The sequence below is a fragment of the Oncorhynchus gorbuscha genome, linkage group LG01 (assembly GCF_021184085.1).
Source record: "Oncorhynchus gorbuscha isolate QuinsamMale2020 ecotype Even-year linkage group LG01, OgorEven_v1.0, whole genome shotgun sequence".
Classification (NCBI taxonomy): domain Eukaryota; kingdom Metazoa; phylum Chordata; class Actinopteri; order Salmoniformes; family Salmonidae; genus Oncorhynchus; species Oncorhynchus gorbuscha.
This window is the reverse complement of record NC_060173.1, coordinates 89,867,914-89,892,780: the sequence shown is the minus strand read 5'-3', so window position 1 is coordinate 89,892,780 and position 24,867 is coordinate 89,867,914. Positions and strand designations below refer to the sequence as shown.

At 45.4% G+C, this 24,867-nt stretch overlaps 1 protein-coding gene across 1 annotated transcript in view; it reads left to right on the top strand.

Moving 5' to 3' along the window:
- LOC124045622 (unconventional myosin-XVI-like) overlaps nt 1–15,007 on the top strand; it is a 217,297-nt gene extending 202,290 nt beyond the window's left edge. The window contains 1 exon segment of the mRNA XM_046365059.1: nt 11,347–15,007. Coding sequence (XP_046221015.1) covers nt 11,347–11,526 — 180 coding nt within the window. The 3' untranslated portion in view covers nt 11,527–15,007.
- The last annotated feature ends 9,860 nt before the right edge of the window (nt 15,008–24,867 follow it).

Sequence of the window (24,867 nt, the reverse complement as noted above, 5' to 3'; positions counted from 1 at the left end):
TGTCTTGTCTTCCATCACACCTGGTTCCAATTCCATCAATTACATGTTGTGTATTTAACCCTTTGTTCCCCCCATGTCCTTGTCGGTCATTGTTTCTTGTAGTGCTTATGCACGGTATGCTGGTATTTTCCGGGTTTTGTTTGACCCGTTTCATGTGTTACTCTGTTGACGGTGGTTGTTTATTAAATGACACCGTTGTAAATCACTTTTTGCTCTCCTGCGCCTGACTTCTCTGCCGCCAGTACGCACCTCACTACACTTAATGTGTAGTGTTAAAGATTGATGTTCCAGCACATTCTGTTAAAACGGCTGGTCAAACAATAACAAGGAAAAATCTCCCCACCCATGTTTTGGTAAAAGCTGAGGGATGGGCTGGAGAAATGCAACTCTATAATTCATGGACAGAGCTATGGATCCAAGGACTGACCATCCATGATATCAAAATTATACTTTTAACCATGTTTGTTTACATTTCATTTGTTTATAAACATTGGAGTAAAACAAGCTTATATTTTGGGTTCTGATGGGGTATGACAGTTGACCTAAGCTCATGAGACATTTATTTACAAGTTATATTCTTCAAGAATCAATGGGTACATATCATTCAGTCCAAAAATGGATGTAGCAACTGCAGATTGCCCCTTTAAGGACAGGCCTAGTTATTCTTACTCTGGCTAAGAACAGCTCCTGACAGAGTAGCACTCTCTACACAGGTTCATTCTGGAAGTACTCTCTTTCACTCTTTAAGTTACTCTCTGGTGTCTCTAAACATGTGTTCTTTCCTTCTCTGAACTTTTAATGTCTCCCTTACATGGTATCATGTGGAATATGCATTCCCTTTTTATGACTGGAATATGCCATGGTACGAATCCACTGAAGCATTCCATGACACCAGCATGTGATAGTCAAAGAACACGGTATGGATTCAGGGTATGTCAGGTGCCATGCAGTGCTTATTGATCTTACTGTATGTCCCCAACAGTAGTGTATTGGGGAATTCTTCTCTCTCTCTCTCTCTCTCTCTCTCTCTCTCTCTCTCTCTCTGTCTCTCTCTCTCTCTCTCTCTCTCTCTCTCTCTCTCTCTCTCTCTCTCTCTCTCTCTCTCTCTCTCTCTCTCTCTCTCTCTCTCTCTCTCACACTCACTAAAGGATGTGGCTGTCTTTCTCTCTTTATCTTCTTCCAGAGGGGTCATCTCAACTTCTCGCCCTTCGGTGCGGGGGCTGCACTCTAAGGCAGAGCGGGCGCGGGAGCACCCCTCACATTAGGGACGGGGTGAGTGTGGTTGACCGTATCATACTCTAGCTCGATGCTCTCCCTCCCTTCCACACTTCCTCTTCTTGTTCAATCCACTTCCTGTAACCTGACACCCTGCTCCTAGGAGAAGTTACCCCTAACCACAGATCTAGGATCAGATTGTCATCCCTGTAATCCTAAACTTAACCATTCGGAGGGGAAAACTGATCTTGGATCCGCGTGTATAAGAGGCAGCTTCATCCTACTCTCTTCCGCTCATCGCTCAGAAAGGAAACTGCAGCTCTGGGTTTGACTCTGTGCTCCACTCTCTGGTTTGACATTCAGCTAAGGGGTGGGGGGGGAGTGATCCCTAGTTAAACCCCTAACCCTCAGTCACCTACTACAGGTTGTTCATCTGAATGGATTGGACAGGTATACGCAATATGCCGAAAACTCCACCAAGCCAATAGGAGGGTAAGCTAAAGCAATATCGGTGTTGTTCATTCCATGAAATGTCTATGGGGAAGGGGGTAAGTTATTGCCTGTTTTAGGCAATGAATTAGAGAAGGAAGTGTGTAGAGTCAGGTGGAAAGAGGAGCTAGAGTCACACAGTTTGCAGTACAGAAGTGTGCAGAGAAGTGGCCCGTAGTGGATAAAGTGTATCGGGTAAGTCAGGAAAGGACAGTGAGAGAGTTAATGGTATACATACTCCTAGTTGGTGAGGTGGGGTTAGATTGTTAGGTGGTGGAGGGAAATGGCTAGCGTTCAGTAGAGTTTAGATGAGGTAGTTTGTCAGTGAGTGGTTCTCTCCTATGGAGCAGCTCAATGAGAGTTGGGGTGTAAACCAACCTGTCGTACGGCTCAGTGGAGTGACCCCGGGCTAACCTCAATATAAGTAGCTTAGGGAGCTACCTCCACATAATCACAGCCTGGACAGGCCCCACTCAAAGATGGCCGTGTTTGGGGAACGTTAATCATATGTTTGGGTGCAGACCTTGGTTCTCAGCTTCTCTGTCAGACGTCCTTGGGTGAGGGATGCTCTTGGAGGTTGTCCTTGGACCACACACACACACACACACACACACACACACACACACACACACACACACACACACACACACACACACACACACACACACACACACACACACACACACACACACACACACACACACACACACACACACACACACACACACACACACACACACACACACACACACGCACACACGCACGTGCATGCCCACGCAGACGCGCGCACACACGCACATACACACGCACATACACACGCACACACACAGAGACAAACACACACACGCACAGACAAACACACATACAATCATTCACAACAGTGTGCTAAAAGTGGGTGTATATTCATGTCCACATCTGTTATCTTCTCAAACAAAAGAGAGCTGCAGTTTTTTTACACTGTTTTTTTCTCTGCTCATCTACTGGCTTGTTTATGTTTATACTGAATTCATGGGGCCCGTCCCCTTTTCCTTCACAGTGGCATTCATCAATTCATTCATTTTCTTTGACTAGGATTGAAAAACAATAGTTGAAAGGATCGGCATAGATTATTTAATGAAGGACATTGCTTGTGATTGCTACATTGCTTCCATGTGATGGAGGTGATATGGAGGACCTTGACCTATATCTGCGTCTCTTTGATGACCTTTGATTTCTGGGTCAGTCAAGCAAAAATGTAAACGTTTGCTGCAATTCACGCAAATGAGCGCCAAGATGGATGTAGGGCGACTATGGAAAAATGCACTGTGATTGAGAATTTAGTTATACTGTATATCTCAAAAGACAGCCTAGCATTGTTCCAGCAATCATGAAACATCCATAGTGAATTTCCATTCGACATTAAAATGTAACAGAGAATGGTACACCACAGTCCCATAGTTATAGATTAAAGTAACTCCTATATCCTCCATGAATATCCCTCAGGGCACCTGCTGTCTTTGTAACAACACAACAAAAGATGCATTCAGCATTGCCCTGAAAAAGCCCTTCATTTTAAACCTTGGGAACTCATTATTCTTATGATAAGTTAACTGGTGTTGAAAACTCAATAGGGACTGAAATGACTTCATCCTCCGCCCCCTATCTAATCAGGCCTGCCTCTCTCGATGGTTGGAACCCGGTCCCAGTTCCATTATGATGAGTGCATTGAAGAGGTGCGAAAGACTCCGCGACCCACAATCCCATTCTATTAGCCACATTCCAAACTGTGTTTATGTGGGATTAGTAGATCAGAAGAGCGGGGAAAGAGAAGGAGGGCTGAATGGGGAAGAGAGGGAAGAGGGGGATGGATAGCTTTTAATTGGCAATGAATGGGTGGGCTTTAGTGCATGTAGACAGTGGTGCTCTGCACTGATCTCATGAGGAAACACATTATTGTTTGTTTGTTTTCTCCCATTGGTCAGTTCAGTAGAGTGACTGCTGAAGGACCCAATTGTGCCACAATGCCAGAGGGAGGCGAGAGAGGGATTAGGGGGAACCCAAAGGGTACTCTGGTTCTTCTCCTAAGGCATGGAAAGGAACAGAAACGAGGGTAGGAAGAATAGAGAGAGGGATAGAGAGTGATTGAAAGAAGTATGTAGAGGACGGGGCTGGGCGGAAAGGCATGAGAGCTTGTCTCCCCACATCCAATCCACTCAGGATAATCCCAGTCTTACATGAGAGTGTGTGTGCACAATGTGACATACGTGTTTGTGTCGTTTGTCTGTGTATGTTCGTGTGTATATGCAGGTCTGGTGTTGTTGACCTGCCGCACACAGAGCCTTCTCAGAATTGAAGCGTGCGTGTGATTTTGTCCTGCTGGGTTCCCTGAAATCTCTCTTTTTCCCTAAGCCATGCGTGTGGAGCAGGGAGGCCACATATCTAGGTCATTAGCGGTCACTCCTTCTTTCTCGTGCTTTCTCTCTTGTGTATATGTGTGTGTTATTTAGAGAGAATATCAGCAAGGTCTTAATCTTTTCCTTTATTAGGAGTATTACTCTGGGACACAGTCTGTGTGTGGGTCAGTGGCGGTCAGTGCCATTTATAATGAGGGAGGACAATTGTTTTTTTCATGAGCATGGCCTTATTTCTATTTTTTTTTTTGGATGACTTTAATTCATATTCCATTCACCCAGTTCAATGTAACATCGATAGGTTTAGGCTACTACATGGTACTCAAATTTCCCTCATACCCATCTGAGTTTGCTACAGCCTAGCGGATGAAGGAAAGTTTACAATGGAGGTGCACACAGGTCAAGAGAAAATGTTGAGATAAGACAGTGACACATGGACAGACTGTGACACATTCAATACCGCCTTGCACACTCTTGCCTGCATCTAGCTCATCTAGGGTGTAATCATTAGTCCAACAGTTGCAAACAAGAGTTTCTATTGGACAAATTCCGGTGTTTTTATTCCCGTTTCATTTGCTTCCGTTTAAGAATTGTTTTGCTCCAGAATCAGTGGAATGAATCAAGCATAAACACAGTTCACTTTCATAAGCAGCAACGTTGTATTCCTTCTCTCCTCTATGCACTCTCTTCCTCTTACCTTATCCCTTTGTTTGTGGACAACACATCAGCTGTATGTGACCAGGCGAAAAAACCTTTCCAAGCCAAACCATGTCATAACTGCTACACACAGCCTACATAGTTGTCCACATATTACAGTAGCTAAAGTAAAATCCTAGTCAACATAGCTAATAGAACTAATGCGTTAGTAAACCCGATACAATCCTGAAGTAACGTTAGTCAGTAAGCAATAAATTAATAAAACCAAAAGCTTTACCTTGACTTGGAAGAGTTCCAGTGCTGTGTTGGATAGTCGTCGCCAGTAAGCTAACATAGCATCCCTCTGTTTGAGCCGAGTGTTTGTGTAGCTAGACTAGCTAGCTGCATTTGCTAGCTAAGTAAGTGAAACTGAAAGTGAAAAAAGATGACATCTCTCACTCTTGCTTCTCCTTAATTTTTGAAGAAATTAATTTGTTGAAAATAACTATTTTCTTTCTCTCTCTTTGAGTCTACAACTCACCACATTTTATGCACTGCAGTGCTAGCTAGCTGTAGTTTATGCTTTTAGTACTAGATTTATTCTCTGATCCTTTGATTGGGTTTCAATTCCTGCTACAAGAGCTCTGATTGGTTGGAGGACATCCTCCAGATGTTGTCATAATTACTATGTAAGTCTATAGAACGGACTCTTGAGTTGCGCCAGCCGACCGCGACCGGGAGACCCATGAGGCGGCGCACAATTGGCTCAGTGTCCTCCGGGTTAGGGGAGGGTTTGGCCGGCTGGGATTTCCTTGTCATGCTCTTGCGACTCCTTGTGTGAGCTGGGCGCATGCACGCTGACTTCGGTCGTCAACTGTACTGTGTTTCCTCCGACTCATTGGTGCGGCTCCTTTCCGGGTTAATCGAGCAGTGTGTTAAGAAGCAGTGCGGCTTGGCGGGTCGTGTTTCGTAGGACGCATGGCTCTCGACCTTTGCCTCTCCCGAGTCCGCACGGGAGTTGCAGTGATGGGACAAGACTGTGATTGCCAATTGGCAATCATGAAATTGGGGAATTTAAAAAATAATAATAACAACTATGAAACGGGCTGAGAACCAAGAGCCTCCAATGTTTTGTATTGAAGTCAATGTACCAAGAGGGGGAGGGAAGATAGCTGTCCTCCGGCTACACTACGTTGCTACCCTACAGAGTGCTGTTGAGGCTACTGGAGACCTTCATTGCAAAACAGTGTGTTTTAATCAATTATTTGGTAGACGTGAAAATATTTAGTAATGTTTTATCTAAAAAGGCTAACTTTTTCAATGTTTCAAACAAAACAAAAAAAAAAATCGCTGAGGAGGATGGTCCTCCCCATCTCCCAATGGTGTGGGTGGGTACATGTCCCACCTGTGGACTATAGATTTGAATCCAGACACATTTTGCGCATAGCTGTATTTATGTTATTTTGTCTCTGTCGTGTAATGCTTTGAACATAGCAGTATAGTATACAGTTGAAGTAGGAAGTTTTACACTTAGGTTGGAGTCATTAAACCTAGTTTTCAACCATTTCTTAACAAACTATAGTTTTGGCAAGTCTGTTAGGACATCTACTTCGTGCATGACACAAGTAATTTTTCCAACAATTGTTTACAGACAGATTATTTCACTTTTAAGTCACTGTATCAATATTCCAGTGGGTCAGAAGATTACATTACGTTAATTGTGCCTTTAAACAGCTTGGAAAATTAAAGAAAATGATGTCATGGCTTTAGAAGCTTTTGATAGGCCAATTGATATTATTTGATTCAATTGGAGGTGTACCTGTGGATGTATTTCAAAGCCTACCTTCAAACTCGGTGCCTCTTTGCTTGACATCATGGTAAAATCAAAATAAGTCAGCCAAGACCTCAGAAAAATTGTAGACCTCCACATGTCTGGTCCATACTTGGGAGTCATTTCCAAACGCCTGAAGGTACCATGTTCATCTGTTCAAACAATAGTACACAACTATAAACCGCATGGGACCACGCAGCTGTCAATCAGCTCAGGAAGGAGACGTGTTCTGTCTCCTAAAGATTAACGTGCTTTGGTGCGAAAAGTGCAAATCAATCCCAGAACAACAGCAAAGGACCCTGTGAAGATGCTGGAGGAAACACATACAAAAGTATCTATATCCACAGTTAAATGAGTCCTATATTGACATAACCTTAAAGGACGCTCAGCAAGGAAGAAGCCACTGCTCCAAAACAGCCATAAAGAAGCCAGACTACGGTTTGCAACTGCACATGGGGACAATGAGCGTACTTTTTGGAGAAATGTCCTCTGGTCTGATGAATCAAAAATAGAACTGTTTGGTCATAATGACCATTGTTATGTTTGGAGGGAAAAGGGAGGATGGCAAGCCGAAGAACAGCATCCCAACCGTGAAGCACGGAAGTGGCAGCATCATGTCGTGGGGTGCGAGAACCATATCAGGCCAAACACAGAAACAGACAAACTAGACACACAACATAGAATGCCCACTCAGATCACACCCTGACCAAACAAAACATAGAAGCATACAAAGCAAACTATGGTCAGGGTGTGACAAAGACATCAGTCAGGAAGTTAAAGCTTGGTCGCCAATGGGTCCTCCAAATGGACGATGACCCCAAGCGTACAGCAGGGCAAAAAATGATTTAGTCAGCCACCAATTGTGCAAGTTCTCCCACTTAAAAAGATGAGAGACGCCTGTAATGTTCATCATGGGTACACTTCAACTATGACATAAAAAATTAGGGGGAAAAAATCTAGAAAATCGAAACTACATGAGATCCTTTATCAGTCATTATTATTCTTTGACTGTTTTTAGAATTTTAAACACTTTTGGGGGGAGTTTGAAATTGTGATCCTTTGCTCTGGACAAGCGCATTTCCTGGCACAGAGCCAACATGGAAATGAATAATATTGAAAATATTTTTTAAATTACAACAAAAAAATCCAATTAAATAAATGTAATTCAATAAAATTCCCCTAAATATGCATTTTAAGCAACAATTATGAATTTTTCCAAATATAAAAATAAAGTTTCCCTGTCGGACAATGATTTTCCCAACTTTTAAGAATCCCTGAGATACAAGCACATAAAATGGCTAGGTAAATAAAAAAACACTGTTCAACCTATTTTAATGTTAAACCTATCAGTTGATGTGTACTGGTCTATGTTGTTCTTTCTGATTTCTCCCAATGGCTTTTCTGTTCTAAACTGCTTCCCCAGTGTTTTATCCCAGTGGGAGTTGGCCACCCCTAACCTTTGATTGACAGCTGAGAATGACCACTGTTCATCCCAGATTATAATTTTATTACCATATCATTACCATACTATTACCATATTGCTTTATACCCGTCTCTCGCTAGGGGAGGAGTCATTTAAGAGAGCAAGAGAGAGAAATATAGAGATAAAATGAGAGAGTGTGTGTGTGTTCGTGCACTTGCAGTCATGTGTGTGTGTCTGTCTGAGTGTATGGGTGTGTGTTCAATTTAACATGTTTGTATGTGTGCTTGTCAGTTGTGGCAATTGATCGTTTGTCTCATTTGAAAAACTAAATTACTTAATATTCTACCAATGGAGGAATGAGTTGTCTGTCTGTCTGTCTGTCTGTCTGTCTGTCTGTCTGTCTGTCTGTCTGTCTGTCTGTCTGTCTGTCTGTCTGTCTGTCTGTCTGTCTGTCTGTCTGTCTGTAGGGGAAATTAATTGCATCATCTTTACCATGGCTACTGTAACATCAGACTACCAGATGTGGTTGATGTCACTCATTAAGGAGTAGAGGGAGTCATAGAATCACAATCCGTCACTGTGTACTAATGAATGTGTATTTGTGAATAGCATAATGTCATTGGATTTGTTTGTCTGTTCATGTGTCCTCATGCATCTCTATCTTGTGCGTGCGCGCGCACGTGCATGCGCATTAGGGCGTGGTGGTATACCGTAATTTACTATATATCGGTATTGATGAACAGACCGGTTTGAGTTTTTTGTACTTTTACTTCTATAATGGTATTTCAATGGTTTCTTTGTTAACTGTGATACGCTACTTCGGTGCGTTTAATATCCATTTTTATAGTTTACTCTGTTTGCTACTACTAGTCATCTCTCTCCCTCTCCTCCTGCTGCTGCATGCCGCTAACCACACCAAGCCCTGCCCCCTCTCACTCAAGGAGAGCAGTTGCTTGATCACTGAGTCACAAGCGCTTTCTTGCCGTTCACTCTCCATGGTCAGATGAATGTAACAATGTTGGTGACATGCTGCGTTCCACAAGCGTTCTATACACTATTCGTTTGTGTGGCTTACTGTCTGCAAACTACTATCTGATAGTTTGTATTTTCTTAGCAAGGTGTTGCTAAAATAGTTCGTGTTAGTTCGCTAATGCTGATCGCTAGTTAGTTTCTAAATGTACTTAGCGCAAACGTAGCTAGCTAGGCCTTGATAAACATGTTTGTGCAACAGTATCTAATCAGAGAGGAATAAGTGAAACATCAATATGTTAATTAACTAGCTAACTAGCTACATGAAGTAAGAAAACATGTCATATAACATCTAATTAGGGTCACCTGGAAACACTTACTAACACTTTAGTTTTTACCCTGTCGATTAATTCCTCCCTGGTTTATTAATTTGTTGTGATGTCAAACAACAATGTGTTCAAGGTGCTGCCCACTATATTCTAACTAGAATTAGAATAATCATTTTATGTCCATGATCCCAACAGCTAACAATTAACTCGGCCTATATTTTTTGCCCATATCATGCTGCATGGCACAGTGTTGAAATTACAATAAAAGTACAGGAAATGCAGAAATTAATGAAAAATAAAAGCGTTTTTGTTTGGAGTCGGATTGGACGATAAATGGGGAAACCCCCATTGAAGTCATTTATAATTTATGCGTTTGCCACCCTAGTGTCATGAACTACTCATAACGCATATTTAGAACTTTTATTATTCAAAGACATAAAATACAGACATATTCCGTCAAAACTGTTGTGATATGATATTTTGTCCATATCACCCAGCCCTAACGTGCACACGACAGTAGGACACAGTGTGCATGTCTGCTGTTCCAGTAGCCGGTGTTCCTGGCATCATGGCTAAGAATAGCCTGGCAGGGATGTGTAAATTATAGATTAGGTCACTGAGCACTGTGCTGGTACAGGCTATCAATATATGTGTGTGGATATGTCTGTCAATGTGTGCGCGCATTACTGTGCATTTGTGTGTGTGTGTCTGTGTGCGTGCATGCGTGCGTTTGTGTGTGTGGCCTGGATTCCTAGAGTACGTCAGTGCTGTACTGTGTGCTTGGCGTAGTGCAGGGAAAATGTTGCGGTATGAGTCCCTGCTGTGGTTTTATTTAGCTGTGACGCTCTGCTCCCCTTCTGAACAGAACAGAGATGGAAAACACAGACAGGAATCGCCATCACCTCAACATCATCAGCATAGCAGAAATAGCTTAACCACAACACAGACTGTGTGCATGTCTGTATCTTAGCTTCTGTTTACTGCAGTAACGCAACAGGTTCACTTCTATACCCAAGTCAGTGAAACAGTGGGTTTGTAACCAGGGGAAATGGGTTAGACCAAACATTTTTGGACACTTCTCCACTACATTGAAAACCCTTATACAGTGATAAAGCTATATGAGGAGTTTCAGTTCCTGCCCTTAGCAACAATCAGTTGGTCGCTAGTCGGTCGCTGGCATTAAGTGGCCGTGGATGATTGGAATTCTTGTCTGATTGATCTGCCTGCGTATTGACTGGCTGGTGACTGATGACGTGCTGGACAGACACTGACGGGAGGCTGGGAGCTGTGGGGGGGGGGGGGGGGGGGTTTATGGGTGAAGCAAGTATGTGGGGGGTTGCTGCTTCATGCCACCATCCTGTCAGAGCCCATTGCCAGCTCACAAACACACACACACACACACACACACACACACACACACACACACACACACACACACACACACACACACACACACACACACACACACACACACACACACACACACACACACACACACACACACACACACACACACACACACACACACACACACACACACCTTCATCCCTGTTAGTGTTGATATATAAGTGGGCCACAGTTGATGAACACAGGTTTATTTCCTCTGCCTCCATTCTAACAGGCCTAGAAGGGAACTGGCCCACTGAGAGTGAACAGAGAGGGAATCAACTCAATGATTATGGCTCCTTTCAGAATGATGGATCAGGCCCAGATTACTCTTGCGGTGTGACCTATTTCACCTCAGCTGATGTGGAGGCTTGCGCCAACCAGATCATGATCAGGATATGAATATGATAGATATATCAGAGGTATTCCTCCAGCTCTTTTAAAGACCCATTGAGATATGAGATTTAAAAAAAAAAATTGGTCTTTCCTATCCTCCTCTATTACCCCACTGCTGGTCATTACAGTCCGCTCCGCATCTTACTCATACTCACCCTGGCTATATGTAGTTTACTGTATTGTACTCTATGCTGTCTGTTTATTGCTTTCTCTAGGAGGAGATTGATAGGAGATCATTAGTACATTTTTACACAATTTAATGAACCCCTCTCCTTCCGCCAGGTGATCCAGCGTCTACGTGGATGTGGGGGGGACGAGGCCGCCACCTTGGGGGAGTTGCTCCGCTGGCGCAGGGCGCTGTGTGAGGGGCGGGCCGACTGGAGGCACCAACGGGACGTCAACGGAACACCACAAACCCCACCCACCACACTGGTCAGGGCTAATAGGAAGTCTTCTCCATAGTGGGAGGATGTCCAACCTGGGATATGCCCACTTTCCATGTCTCACACTGCCTTTCTTGTCTGCCTCCTGCCACGCCCTCCTGCCCATGTCTACCACCCCATTCGGCAAAGGACAGGTCTGAGAGAGAGGCATTTCATTGGCTAGGACTGCCCAACCCACAAGAGCATTAACAGATAAAGGAGTGAGAAAGGGAATAGAGCAGCAATCAGGATCCATTTTATCTCTCTCTCTCTCTCTCTCTCTCTCTCTCTCTCTCTCTCTCTCTCTCTCTCTCTCTCTCTCTCTCTCTCTCTCTCTCTCTAACAAGCTGAATGTAGGCTAACAGAGGAGAGGACTGTACATACAATAGTTGCGATGTGGAATGAGGTTTGCCTATGTGTTTTCTGTCTGTAGTAAATATGGTGCACGTTCTCTCTCTATCAAAGCCTACCATGCAGTTACTGCTTTCGCAACATCTCCCAGCCCAAACCCCAAACCCCAAAACATGGTGCTGATGTCACTCTGTGTGATGTTATATGTGTCAGGTATGTGATGCGCACTAGGATGAAGCTGCCCCGGCCTAGACGCTGATCTAGGGTCTGTTTTTGCCTTTACCCTCTGATGCTCATGGGGAAGGTAAGTTGATCCTAGATCTGTGCCTATGGGCACAACAGAACATGTGTGTACCCTTCCCTCCAGACATGTCTGAAGTTTACAAGCGAGCCAAGGCCTTTAAACATCTCCTGTGTTAAACCTCACTGCTCTGGCTTACATACCAGTTATCATCTCTAGGACCAGGAGGTTTTCCTGACCATGTGATCTGACCAGGGAAAACTCCTGTCTCTAGTCTTCTGGACTCCTTCAGGTATCAGCTACCGCTTTAGCCTCACGCTACAAGGTGCTTTAGGTGCTTCTGTAACCCTGGCAACAATAGCTCAGAGTTCAGGGGTCAGGAAAACCTCAGCGATATCCCATGGTGCACTTGTTTCATTCCCAGCTAGCCAACAGCCTTCCGCTTTAGCGCGAACAGAACATCCACAATAGTAAAAAAAACAAACACTGGCAGATATTACTGACTAGGCAAGACAATAGCAGAGCTGTATTTTACAACGATGGCCATAGTAGCTAGTTCATGTAGCTAGATCACCTGTGATCAGATTGTATCAATGTCCTGTAAGGTTTTTACTGGGCTTAGTGGCATACAACGGGACTCTAGGCCAGTCAACCTCAGCTATGGCTGATGTATTTTACTGATGTGTTTGTGTAGAGCACACAAACAGACTGAATAAAGAACAGCGTAGATGACCAATGCACAACTATCTGTCGCAGTCCTTCAATTAACTACTTATCTAGACTTATTCTACAAACATCTCAGAGAAATAAGCTCTAAAACACAATGGTACTTTCTTCATATTAGCGTCCCATTTGATATGTTCTATCTTGTGTAAATCAATGTTAGGAGCCTGTACACTTTTCTGTACATTTCAAGGATGCAACTGGAGCACAACAGAGTTCTCATGTAAAGCTACCCCATCCTCCTCAATCATTCTCTTTATTTCCCTCCCAAACCCTGCAATATCCCAACACCCCCTCCAAGATAATGTAGGGGTCAGAGGGCATTGCCAGGGTAACCTCCCTGTAAATAATGGCCTATGTTTAATTGTCAAATGTTTTAATTTACTATATCAGAATAGCACAGAAATGGGAAGATGGAAAGGGATTTGGAGAATTGTCTATATGGCAGATGGAGAATTATATGATTGTCTTGGGTTTAATGCAATGACTGAGGCAAAGAGAAGAGGTTTATTTTATAAGGTGAACACCTTTTTTGCGGAATGATTGTCTACTTCTATGAAACTTCTTTATACTGTATTTATTTAGTTTGTTTGTTTCCCTGCGATACCATTGTAAGACAATATTACAGTGGCGAAAGACTGAGGTTTCCATCATTTGTCTGATGGTTGTTTGGATGATTAATTGCACAATATTGATGTTGTGAGGTTTCCACATCGTAAAGGAGTAGCTAGAAGTTGCCCCTAAACACTGATATAGGATCAGATATTTTAACATCCCCCTAATGGTTACGGTTATGATTGGGGAGGGTAATCTGACCATGGTAAATTGGATGGGTGTGCCTCTGCAAGCCGTTGGTTCTTAGAAGATTGGTTTGACTGTAAAAGCCAGGAAGTATCAATAGCTCTGATTGATTTCTCATTTACACTGATCACCCTTCAACAGTCTGATTAATCCTGTATTAGGAATTAGCAGCGCCATCACTAGCGCGTCCTTGGTTGTTGATTGAGCCGAGTGTGTGTATGTGATAAGAAACACTACATTTTCTACAGAAATTGGGCAAAGATCACATCAAACATTGACTAGGAGTGAGCCACTTAACCAGAACTTCTGAACACCCAAGCTATGCTAACGACAATGGAATACAGTATTTCAAAGTGATAGTGTTAAGATACCATGTCTATATGTGATTGGACGATGCTTTAGGATTGGAACGGAGGTGAAACAACACGTCTGGATAGAACAATACAGTTGGTCATATTGTAGTTCTACATCATGTACATACATATGACTATTGGACAGAGCTGCCACAGTGCACACAGTATACACTACTTTCATTGAGACAGTACCAGTCAATACCAGTATCCTACACACAAAATAAATCACTTCATATAGGTAGGTGTACCACTCCTACTCCGATGTGCTGAGGTCCACCACTAAACAGGGTTAAGGTTCGTCCTGTTTTCTATTGTGTCTATTTATCCCATACTACTATGAATGATTTAGTGAAGCAGTGAAAACATGATGAGGATGAAGAGGTATGCATACTTTTTTAAGGCATTTCAGACAGGATGTTAGTTCTTTGTCTCTCTGCATGATCTGACCACTCATCATTTCCTTGATATTTGAATATCCTTTTACCCTTTACACTGTGAATCACTGCACTGTCTCACACTGCCATGTCACACTGCCATTTCACACTGTCATTTAAGACTGCCATGTCTGCTATGCGCTTGTCACCCTACCATGTTTCCCCTTCCAAAGGAAACCTTAAAATACAGTAAAAGCTACACACATATGTTCCCCAACCCCGATCCCCAATGTGTTTTCTGACTTCAACTGATCTAAAGAACTAGGTACTGCCATTTTTCATTCATAGTCAGGTCTCCCTCTCTTTGTCATAAGGTTCCTAGACCAGATGTCTGGTGCTAAAGCCAGTGCAGAAGGGGCATTTTACTGTTCTCAGTCCATGTACAGTATTCCAATGATACATATTTTAGCACATAGGCATATCACAGCCTTGTTTTCATAGTTGTTGTTTTCTTCCCCTTCTTTTTGACAGACATACAGTATATTTTACCTGCATACATTGTGTTTGTGGAAAATCAGAATTATATATGTGTTGTTTCAAGTTTTGTTTCCAATGTTTTATAAATACCTGTACAGCAATAAAGCACAATTGTGCCCATTCCCTTGTCCTATATCTCTATCCCTCGTGTGTGTGTGTGTGTGTGTGTGTGTGTGTGTGTGTGTGTGTGTGTGTGTGTGTGTGTGTGTGTGTGTGTGTGTGTGTGTGTGTGTGTGTGTGTGTGTGTGTGTGTGTGTGTGTGTGTGTCTGTCGATGGACAAATAAATGGTGTGTGGTGTGAAATGGAAATGTGTTTTTGTTGCATATCCCACTCGCAATGAGACACCCTCGGAGAGTGTGTTCAAGGCCAGGGATCAGCCATTATTGACAGCGACCGTGGAGCATTTCGGGATAAGAGAAGAGTTCACCTATTTGGCTCGGGGATTCGAACTAGCAACCTTTCGGATAATGGTCCGTACTAGGCTACCTGCTGTGTGTGTTTCAATAAATGTATCTGCATATTATGTGTGTGTGAGCAAATCAGTGTTTGTATGTGTGTTGGAGTATTGGTGTGCATAGTGTGTAGGGCCTGTGAGTGTGCATAGAGACTACAATATAAAGATCAACTCAGATAGTTCATGTTGCCATTTTCTTAGATATTTAGTTATCAATTTAGCAGTCTTATGGCATGGGGATAGAAGCTGTTCACCCTCTGTAACGCCATGCGATCAAGGGCGGTGCTATTGCTATACCAAGCAGTGATGCAGTCAATCAAGACACTCAGTGGTCCAGCTGTAGAACTTTTTGAGGATTTGAGTTCCCCATGCCAAACCTTTTCAACATCCTGAGGGGGAAGAGGCACTGTCACCCCTTTTTCACGACTGTGCACGTGTGTGGACCATTTTAAGATCTTAGTGAATTGGATACGGAGGAACTTGAAGCTCTCGATCTGCTCCACTGCAGCCTCATCGATGTGGATGGGGGCGTGCTCACCCCCTTGTTTCCTGTAGTCCACGATCAGCTCTTTGGTCTTATTGACTTTGAAGGAGAGGTTGATGTTCCGGCCCCACACTGCTATGTGACTGACCTCCTCCCTGTAGTCTGTCTCGTCTTCGCTGGTGATCAGGCCTACCACTGTTGTGTCGTCAGCAAACTTGATGATGGCATTGGAGTTGTGCGTGGCCATGCAGTTGTGGGTGAACATGGAGTACAGGAAGGGACTAAGAACATACCGCTGTGGGGCCCTTGTGTTCAGGGGCAGAGTGGCAGAGGTGATGTTGCCTACCCTCACCACCTGGGGTTGGCCCGTCAGGAAGTCAAGGATCCAGTTGCAGAGGGAGGTGTTCAGTCCGAGAGTCCTAAGCATGGTGACGAGTTTGAAGGGAACAGCATTCTCACATAAGTATTCCTTATGTCTTGGTGAGGGCAGTGTGTCATGTTTTGTCATTGATTATCATGCCTTGTCCCTGTTCTTCTCCTTCTATTCGTTTCCCTCTGCTGGTCTTATTAGGTTCTTTCCCTCTTTCTATCCCTCTCTCTCCCCCTCCCTCTCTCACTCTCCCGCTCTCTCTTCTCTCTATCGTTCCGTTCCTGCTCCCAGCTGTTCCTATTCCCCTAATCTATCATTTAGTCTTCCCACACCTGTTCCCGATCCTTTTCCCTGATTAGAGTCCCTATTTCTCTCCTTGTTATTCGTTTCTGCCCTGTCGGTTCCTTGTCAAGAATTCACCGTGCTGTGTTTGTGTATCGCCCTGTCGTGTCGTGTTTTCCTCAGATGCTGCGTGGTGAGCAGGTGTCTGAGTCTGTTTGGTTCAAGTGCCTTCCCGAGGCAACCTACTGTTCACCTGCTGTTCAAGATCGAGTCTCCAGTTTGTCCTCGTCTTTTCGAGTGAAAGTTGTGTTTTTTTGATTGTATTTACTTTACTGGATTAAAGACTCTGTTTTCGCCAAGTCGCTTTTGGGTCCTCTTTCACCTGCATGACAGAAGGAACCGACCAAGGAATGGACCCAGCGACTTCAGACGCTCGTTACACTGCCGTCAAGATCCAAGGAGCCATGCTCGGCAGACACGAGCAGGAATTGTCTGCTGCTCGCCATGCCGTGGAGAACCTGGCCGCTCAGGTTTCCGACCTCTCTGGACAGTTCCAGAGTCTTCGTCTCGTGCCACCTGTTACTTCCTGGCCTGCCGAGCCTCCAGAACCTAGGGTTAATAACCCACCTTGCTACTCCGGGCAGCCCACTGAGTGCCGCTCCTTTCTCACGCAGTGTGAGATTGTGTTCTCTCTCCAACCCAACACATACTCTAGAGAGAGAGCTCGGGTTGCTTACGTCATTTCACTCCTTACTGGCCGGGCTCGAGAATGGGGCACAGCTATCTGGGAGGCAAGGGCTGATTGCTCTAACCAGTACCAGAACTTTAAAGAGGAGATGATTCGGGTTTTTGACCGTTCAGTTTTTGGTAGGGAGGCTTCTAGGGCCCTGGCTTCCCTATGCCAAGGTGAACGGTCCATAACGGATTATTCTATTGAGTTTCGCACTCTTGCTGCCTCTAGTGAGTGGAACGAGCCGGCGCTGCTCGCTCGTTTTCTGGAGGGACTCCACGCAGTGGTTAAGGATGAGATTCTCTCCCGGGAGGTTCCTTCAGATGTGGACTCTTTGATTGCTCTCGCCATCCGCATAGAACGACGGGTAGATCTTCGTCACCGGGCTCGTGGAAGAGAGCTCGCATCAACGGTGTTTCCCTGCTCCGCATCGCAACCATCTCCCTCCTCTGGCTCAGAGACTGAGCCCATGCAGCTGGGAGGGATTCGCATCTCGACTAAGGAGAGGGAACGGAGGATCACCAACCGCCTGTGCCTCTATTGCGGAGTTGCTGGACATTTTGTTAATTCATGTCCAGTAAAAGCCAGAGCTCATCTGTAAGCGGAGGGCTACAGGTGAGCGCAACTACTCAAGTCTCTCCATCAAAATCCTGTACTACTTTGTCGGTCCATCTACGCTGGACCGGTTCGGGTGCTACATGTAGTGCCTTGATAGACTCTGGGGCTGAGGGTTGTTTCATGGACGAAGCATGGGTTCGGAAACATGACATTCCTTTCAGAGAGTTAGAGAAGCCTACGCCCATGTTCGCCTTAGATGGTAGTCATCTTCCCAGTATCAGATTTGAGACACTACCTTTAACCCTCACAGTATCTGGTAACCACAGTGAGACTATTTCTTTTTTGATTTTTCGTTCACCGTTTACACCTGTTGTTTTGGGTCATCCCTGGCTAGTATGTCATAATCCTTCTATTAATTGGTCTAGTAATTCTATCCTATCCTGGAACGTTTCTTGTCATGTGAAGTGTTTAATGTCTGCCATCCCTCCCGTTTCTTCTGTCCCTACTTCTCAGGAGGAACCTGGCGATTTGACAGGAGTGCCGGAGGAATATCATGATCTGCGCACGGTCTTCAGTCGGTCCCGAGCCAACTCCCTTCCTCCTCACCGGTCGTATGATTGTAGTATTGATCTCCTTCCGGGGACCACTCCTCCTCGGGGTAGACTATACTCTCTGTCGGCTCCCGAACGTAAGGCTCTCGAGGATTATTTGTCTGTGTCTCTTGACGCCGGTACCATAGTGCCTTCTTCCTCTCCGGCCGGGGCGGGGTTCTTTTTGTTAAGAAGAAGGACGGTACTCTGCGCCCCTGCGTGGATTATCGAGGGCTGAATGACATAACGGTTAAGAATCGTTATCCGCTTCCCCTTATGTCATCAGCCTTCGAGATTCTGCAGGGAGCCAGGTGCTTTACTAAGTTGGACCTTCGTAACGCTTACCATCTCGTGCGCATCAGAGAGGGGGACGAGTGGAAAACGGCGTTTAACACTCCGTTAGGGCATTTTGAGTACCGGGTTCTGCCGTTTGGTCTCGCCAATGCGCCAGCTGTTTTTCAGGCATTAGTTAATGATGTTCTGAGAGACATGCTGAACATCTTTGTTTTTGTCTATCTTGACGATATCCTGATTTTTTCTCCGTCACTCGAGATTCATGTTCAGCACGTTCGACGTGTTCTACAGCGCCTTTTAGAGAATTGTCTCTACGTAAAGGCTGAGAAGTGCTCTTTTCATGTCTCCTCCGTTACTTTTCTCGGTTCCGTTATTTCCGCTGAAGGCATTCAGTTGGATTCCGCTAAGGTCCAAGCTGTCAGTGATTGGCCCGTTCAAGGTCACGTGTCGAGTTGCAGCGCTTTTTAGGTTTCGCTAATTTCTATCGGCGTTTCATTCGTAATTTCGGTCAAGTTGCTGCCCCTCTCACAGCTCTTACTTCTGTCAAGACGTGTTTTAAGTGGTCCGGTTCCGCCCAGGGAGCTTTTGATCTTCTAAAAGAACGTTTTACGTCCGCTCCTATCCTCGTTACTCCTGACGTCACTAGACAATTCATTGTCGAGGTTGACGCTTCAGAGGTAGGCGTGGGAGCCATTCTATCCCAGCGCTTCCAGTCTGACGATAAGGTTCATCCTTGCGCTTATTTTTCTCATCGCCTGTCGCCATCTGAGCGCAACTATGATGTGGGTAACCGTGAACTGCTCGCCATCCGCTTAGCCCTAGGCGAATGGCGACAGTGGTTGGAGGGGGCGACCGTTCCTTTTGTCGTTTGGACAGACCATAAGAACCTTGAGTACATCCGTTCTGCCAAACGACTTAATGCCCGTCAAGCTCGTTGGGCGTTGTTTTTCGCTCGTTTCGAGTTTGTGATTTCTTACCGTCCGGGTAGCAAGAACACCAAGCCTGATGCCTTATCCCGTCTGTTTAGTTCTTCTGTGGCTTCTACTGATCCCGAGGGATTCTTCCTTATGGGCGTGTTGTCGGGTTAACAGTCTGGGGAATTGAAAGACAGGTTAAGCAAGCACTCATGCACACTGCGTCGTCGCGCGCTTGTCCTAGTAACCTCCTTTTCGTTCCTGTTTCCACTCGTCTGGCTGTTCTTCAGTGGGCTCACTCTGCCAAGTTAGCTGGTCATCCCGGTGTTCGAGGCACTCTTGCGTCTATTCGCCAGCGCTTTTGGTGGCCGACTCAGGAGCGTGACACGCGCCGTTTCGTGGCTGCTTGTTCGGACTGCGCGCAGACTAAGTCGGGTAACTCTCCTCCTGCCGGTCGTCTCAGACCGCTCCCCATTCCTTCTCGACCATGGTCTCACATCGCCCTAGACTTCATTACCGGTCTGCCTTTGTCTGCGGGGAAGACTGTGATTCTTACGGTTGTCGATAGGTTCTCTAAGGCGGCACATTTCATTCCCCTCGCTAAACTTCCTTCCGCTAAGGAGACGGCACAAATCATTATTGAGAATGTATCCAGAATTCATGGCCTCCCGTTAGACGCCGTTTCAGACAGAGGCCCGCAATTCACGTCACAGTTTTGGAAGGAGTTCTGTCGTTTGATTGGTGCGTCCGTCAGTCTCTCTTCCGGGTTTCATCCCCAGTCTAACGGTCAAGCAGAGAGGGCCAATCAGACGATTGGTCGCATACTACGCAGCCTTTCTTTCAGAAACCCTGCGTCTTGGGCAGAACAGCTCCCCTGGGCAGAATACGCTCACAATTCGCTTCCTTCGTCTGCTACCGGGTTATCTCCGTTTCAGAGTAGTCTGGGTTACCAGCCTCCTCTGTTCTCATCCCAGCTTGCCGAGTCCAGCGTTCCCTCCGCTCAAGCGTTTGTCCAACGTTGTGAGCGCACCTGGAGGAGGGTGAGGTCTGCACTTTGCCGTTACAGGGCACAGACTGTGAGAGCCGCCAATAAACGCAGGATTAAGAGTCCAAGGTATTGTTGCGGCCAGAGAGTGTGGCTTTCCACTCGCAACCTTCCTCTTACGACAGCTTCTCGTAAGTTGACGCCGCGGTTCATTGGTCCGTTCCGTGTCTCCCAGGTCGTCAATCCTGTCGCTGTGCGACTGCTTCTTCCGCGACATCTTCGTCGCGTCCATCCTGTCTTCCATGTCTCCTGTGTCAAGCCCTTTCTTCGCACTCCCGTTCGTCTTCCCTCCCCCTCCCGTCCTTGTCGAGAGCGCACCTATTTACAAGGTACATAAGATCATGGACATGCGTTCTCGGGGACGGGGTCACCAATACTTAGTGGATTGGGAGGGTTACGGTCCTGAGGAGAGGAGTTGGGTTCCGTCTCGGGACGTGCTGGACCGTTCACTCATTGATGATTTCCTCCGTTGCCGCCAGGATTCCTCCTCGAGTGCGCCAGGAGGCGCTCGGTGAGTGGGGGGGTACTGTCATGTTTTGTCATTGATTATCATGCCTTGTCCCTGTTCTTCTCCTTCTATTCGTTTCCCTCTGCTGGTCTTATTAGGTTCTTTCCCTCTTTCTATCCCTCTCTCTCCCCCTCCCTCTCTCACTCTCCCGCTCTCTCTTCTCTCTATCGTTCCGTTCCTGCTCCCAGCTGTTCCTATTCCCCTAATCTATCATTTAGTCTTCCCACACCTGTTCCCGATCCTTTTCCCTGATTAGAGTCCCTATTTCTCTCCTTGTTATTCGTTTCTGCCCTGTCGGTTCCTTGTCAAGAATTCACCGTGCTGTGTTTGTGTATCGCCCTGTCGTGTCGTGTTTTCCTCAGATGCTGCGTGGTGAGCAGGTGTCTGAGTCTGTTTGGTTCAAGTGCCTTCCCGAGGCAACCTACTGTTCACCTGCTGTTCAAGATCGAGTCTCCAGTTTGTCCTCGTCTTTTCGAGTGAAAGTTGTGTTTTTTTGATTGTATTTACTTTACTGGATTAAAGACTCTGTTTTCGCCAAGTCGCTTTTGGGTCCTCTTTCACCTGCATGACACAGTGTGGAGAGCATTTGAGATTGTGCCGGCTATGGATCTGTTGGGGGTGTATGCAAATTAGAGTGCGTCTAGGGCGTCTGGGATGATGGAGTTGATGTGTTCCATAACCAGCCACTCAAAACACGCCATGACTACAGATGTGAGTGCTACAGGGCAGTAGTCATTGTGGTATGAAACCTTATAGTTCTTAGGAACAGGAATGATGGTAGTCATCTTAAAACATGTGGGGATTACAGACTGGGACATTACCGTGAATATGCCTGCCAGCTGTTCTGCTTATGCTCTGAGAAGGCACACTGAATACCATTGGGCCTTGAGGATGTTGACCTGATTAAAGACTTTACTCATGTCGGCCTCAGAGAGCAAGATCATCCAGTCTTCTGGGTCGATCACCCAGTCTTCTAGTCCTCACACCCAGTATGATGTTGTTATTGTCAAAGCGTGAATAAAATGCATTGCGTTTGTCTGGTAGAGAGGCATCGTTGGGCAGATCACAGATGGATCTTCCTTTGTAATCCGTAATGGACTGCAGCCCCTGACACATGCTGCGGGTACCTGAACCTGTGTAATATGATTCCAGCTTATTCCTATATTGTCCTTTTGCTCGTTTGATGACTCTGTGGAGGTCATAGCGGGACTTCTTGTACTTGTTCCTGTCCTCAACCGTTGCCTCAGGATTGTGTGTGTGTTTGGGTGTTGCTACATATGTTTGTGTATTGTATATTTATGAATTCTCTGAGGGTGTGGGTGTCCGTGTGCGCGTGAGCACCTGCTCCCTTGTTTGAATCCATGTGCTTGTTTGTGTGTGTGTAGGCAGACCCTCCACCATGAAAATATTAACCAGCTCATTGTTGTGTATACATTACAGAAGGTGAAAGACAGATTAGCACGTAGTGACACATCCACCAGCATGCAAGTCATTTGTGGTTTTCTGCAGGTTACCGGGAGTTATGCCATCAGCGTCATTACCCGTTAAAGGATGCCAGAAATACACACTCAGTTACACACACACACACACTCACGCTGTCACACAGGCACGTGCCCACATTGCCATCTCTCCTCAGGTCAAGTGAGGCATTGCCTCAAGTATTCATGGGAACTCAACACTGCATTGAAAACTGTTCAAAGAACATCAAAGGCAGCCGTGTATTTACAGTTCTGTAAACAGGTACACACATTCACACGCCCACACAGGTACAAACGCACACACATACACACACAGCCTGACTAGGCGGTGATAACAGAGGTTGTTTGTGGTAATGTGTAGCTGCTTGTGTAATATAGGTCCTTATTGTCCTGGAGCGTAAATATGAGAAAAACAAACAAGGTTGTGAACTGATCACCTGTTTTCTCACAGCAAATCATTTTTATTTGTCACATGCTTCGTAAACAACAGGTGTAGACTAACAGTGAAAGATTTACTTACAGGCCCGTCCCAACAATGCAGAGAAAGAAAAAAGAGAAATGGTATAAAATGAAATGGTAATACAAGTAATTAATACACAATGAGTAACAATAACTTGGCTATATACACGGGGTACCAGTTCCGAGTCGATGTGCAATGGTACGAGTTAATTGAGGTAGATATATACATATAGGTAGGGATAAAGTGACTAGGCATGTACTCTACATCTGCATAACTTGCCGTTTGGGGTTTTAGGCTGGGTTTCTGTATAGCACTTTGTGACATTGCTGACGTAAAACAAAGGCTTTAGAAATACATTTGATTGATAGGTAAAGGGATAGATAATAAACAGTAATAGCAGGATATGTGAGTCAAAAGAGATGTGTGAAAAGGGTCAATGCAGGTTTTCCATGTAGCTATTGGTTAACTATTTAACCAACTATTTAGCAGTATAACTTTAGGGTAGAAGCTGTTCAGGGTTCTGTTGGTTCCAGACTTGGTGCATTGGTACACCAAGTATGTGTGGTAGCAGAGAGAACAGTCTATGACTTTGGTGGCAGGAGTCTTTGACCATTTTTCAGGCCTTCCTTTGACACCGCCTGGTATAGAGGTTCTGGATGGCAGGAAGCAAAGCCCCAGGGATGTTGCTGTGTGGGAGCAGAGAGAACAGTCTATGACTTCGGTGGCAGGAGTCTTTGACCATTTTTCAGGCCTTCCTCTGACACCGCCTGGTATAGAGGTTCTGGATGGCAGGAAGCAAAGCCCCAGGGATGTTGCTGTGTGGTAGCAGAGAGAACAGTCTATGACTTCGGTGGCAGGAGTCTTTGACCATTTTTCAGGCCTTCCTCTGACACCGCCTGGTATAGAGGTCCTGGATGGCAGGAAGCTAAGCCCCAGGGATGTTGCTGTGTGGTAGCAGAGAGAACAGTCTATGACTTCGGTGGCAGGAGTCTTTGACCATTTTTCAAGCCCTCCTCTGACACCGCCTGGTATAGAGGTCCTGGATGGCAGGGAGCACGGACCCAGGGATGTACTGGGCCGTACGCACAATCCTCTGTAGCGCCTTGCGGTCAGATAAATAACAGTTGCCATACCAAGCAATGATGCAGCCAATCAAGATGCTCTCAACGGTTCAGCTATAGAACTTTTTGAGGATCTGAGGGCCCATACCAAATATTTTCAGCCTCCTGAGGGGGAAGAGGCAGTGTCATACCCTCTTCACGACTGTGTTGAGTGTGTGGACCATGATAATTCCTTAGTGATGTAGAAACCGAGGAACTTGGAGCTCTCGACCTGTTCCACAACAGCCTAGTCGATGTGGATAGGGGTATTCTCAGCACTCAAATTCCTGTAGTCCACGATCAGCACCTTTGTCTTGCTGAAATTGAGGGAGAGGTTGTTGTCTTGGCACCGTACAGGGAGTACAGGAGGGGAGCATTTTCTTGTTTGCTTATGGCCCTATACAGGTTGTTGAGTGCAGTCTGAGTGCCAGCATCACTTTCTTGTGGTAAATAGACAGCTACAAAAAATATAAATGAAAACTCTCTTGGTAAATAGTGTGGTCTACAGCTATTCTAACTCAGGCAAGCAGAACCTCGAGACTTCCTTAATATTGGAGATTCTGCACCAGTTGTTAACAAAAAGGCAAACACATGCTCCTCTGAGCTTCCCCAATGCAGCTGTTCTGTCCTGCCGATGTATAGAAAAAACTGCTTGATTTATTTTTAGCGCCCTTGTTCAGCCACGACTCAGAGACACATAGGATATTACAGTTCTTCAGATCACATTGATATG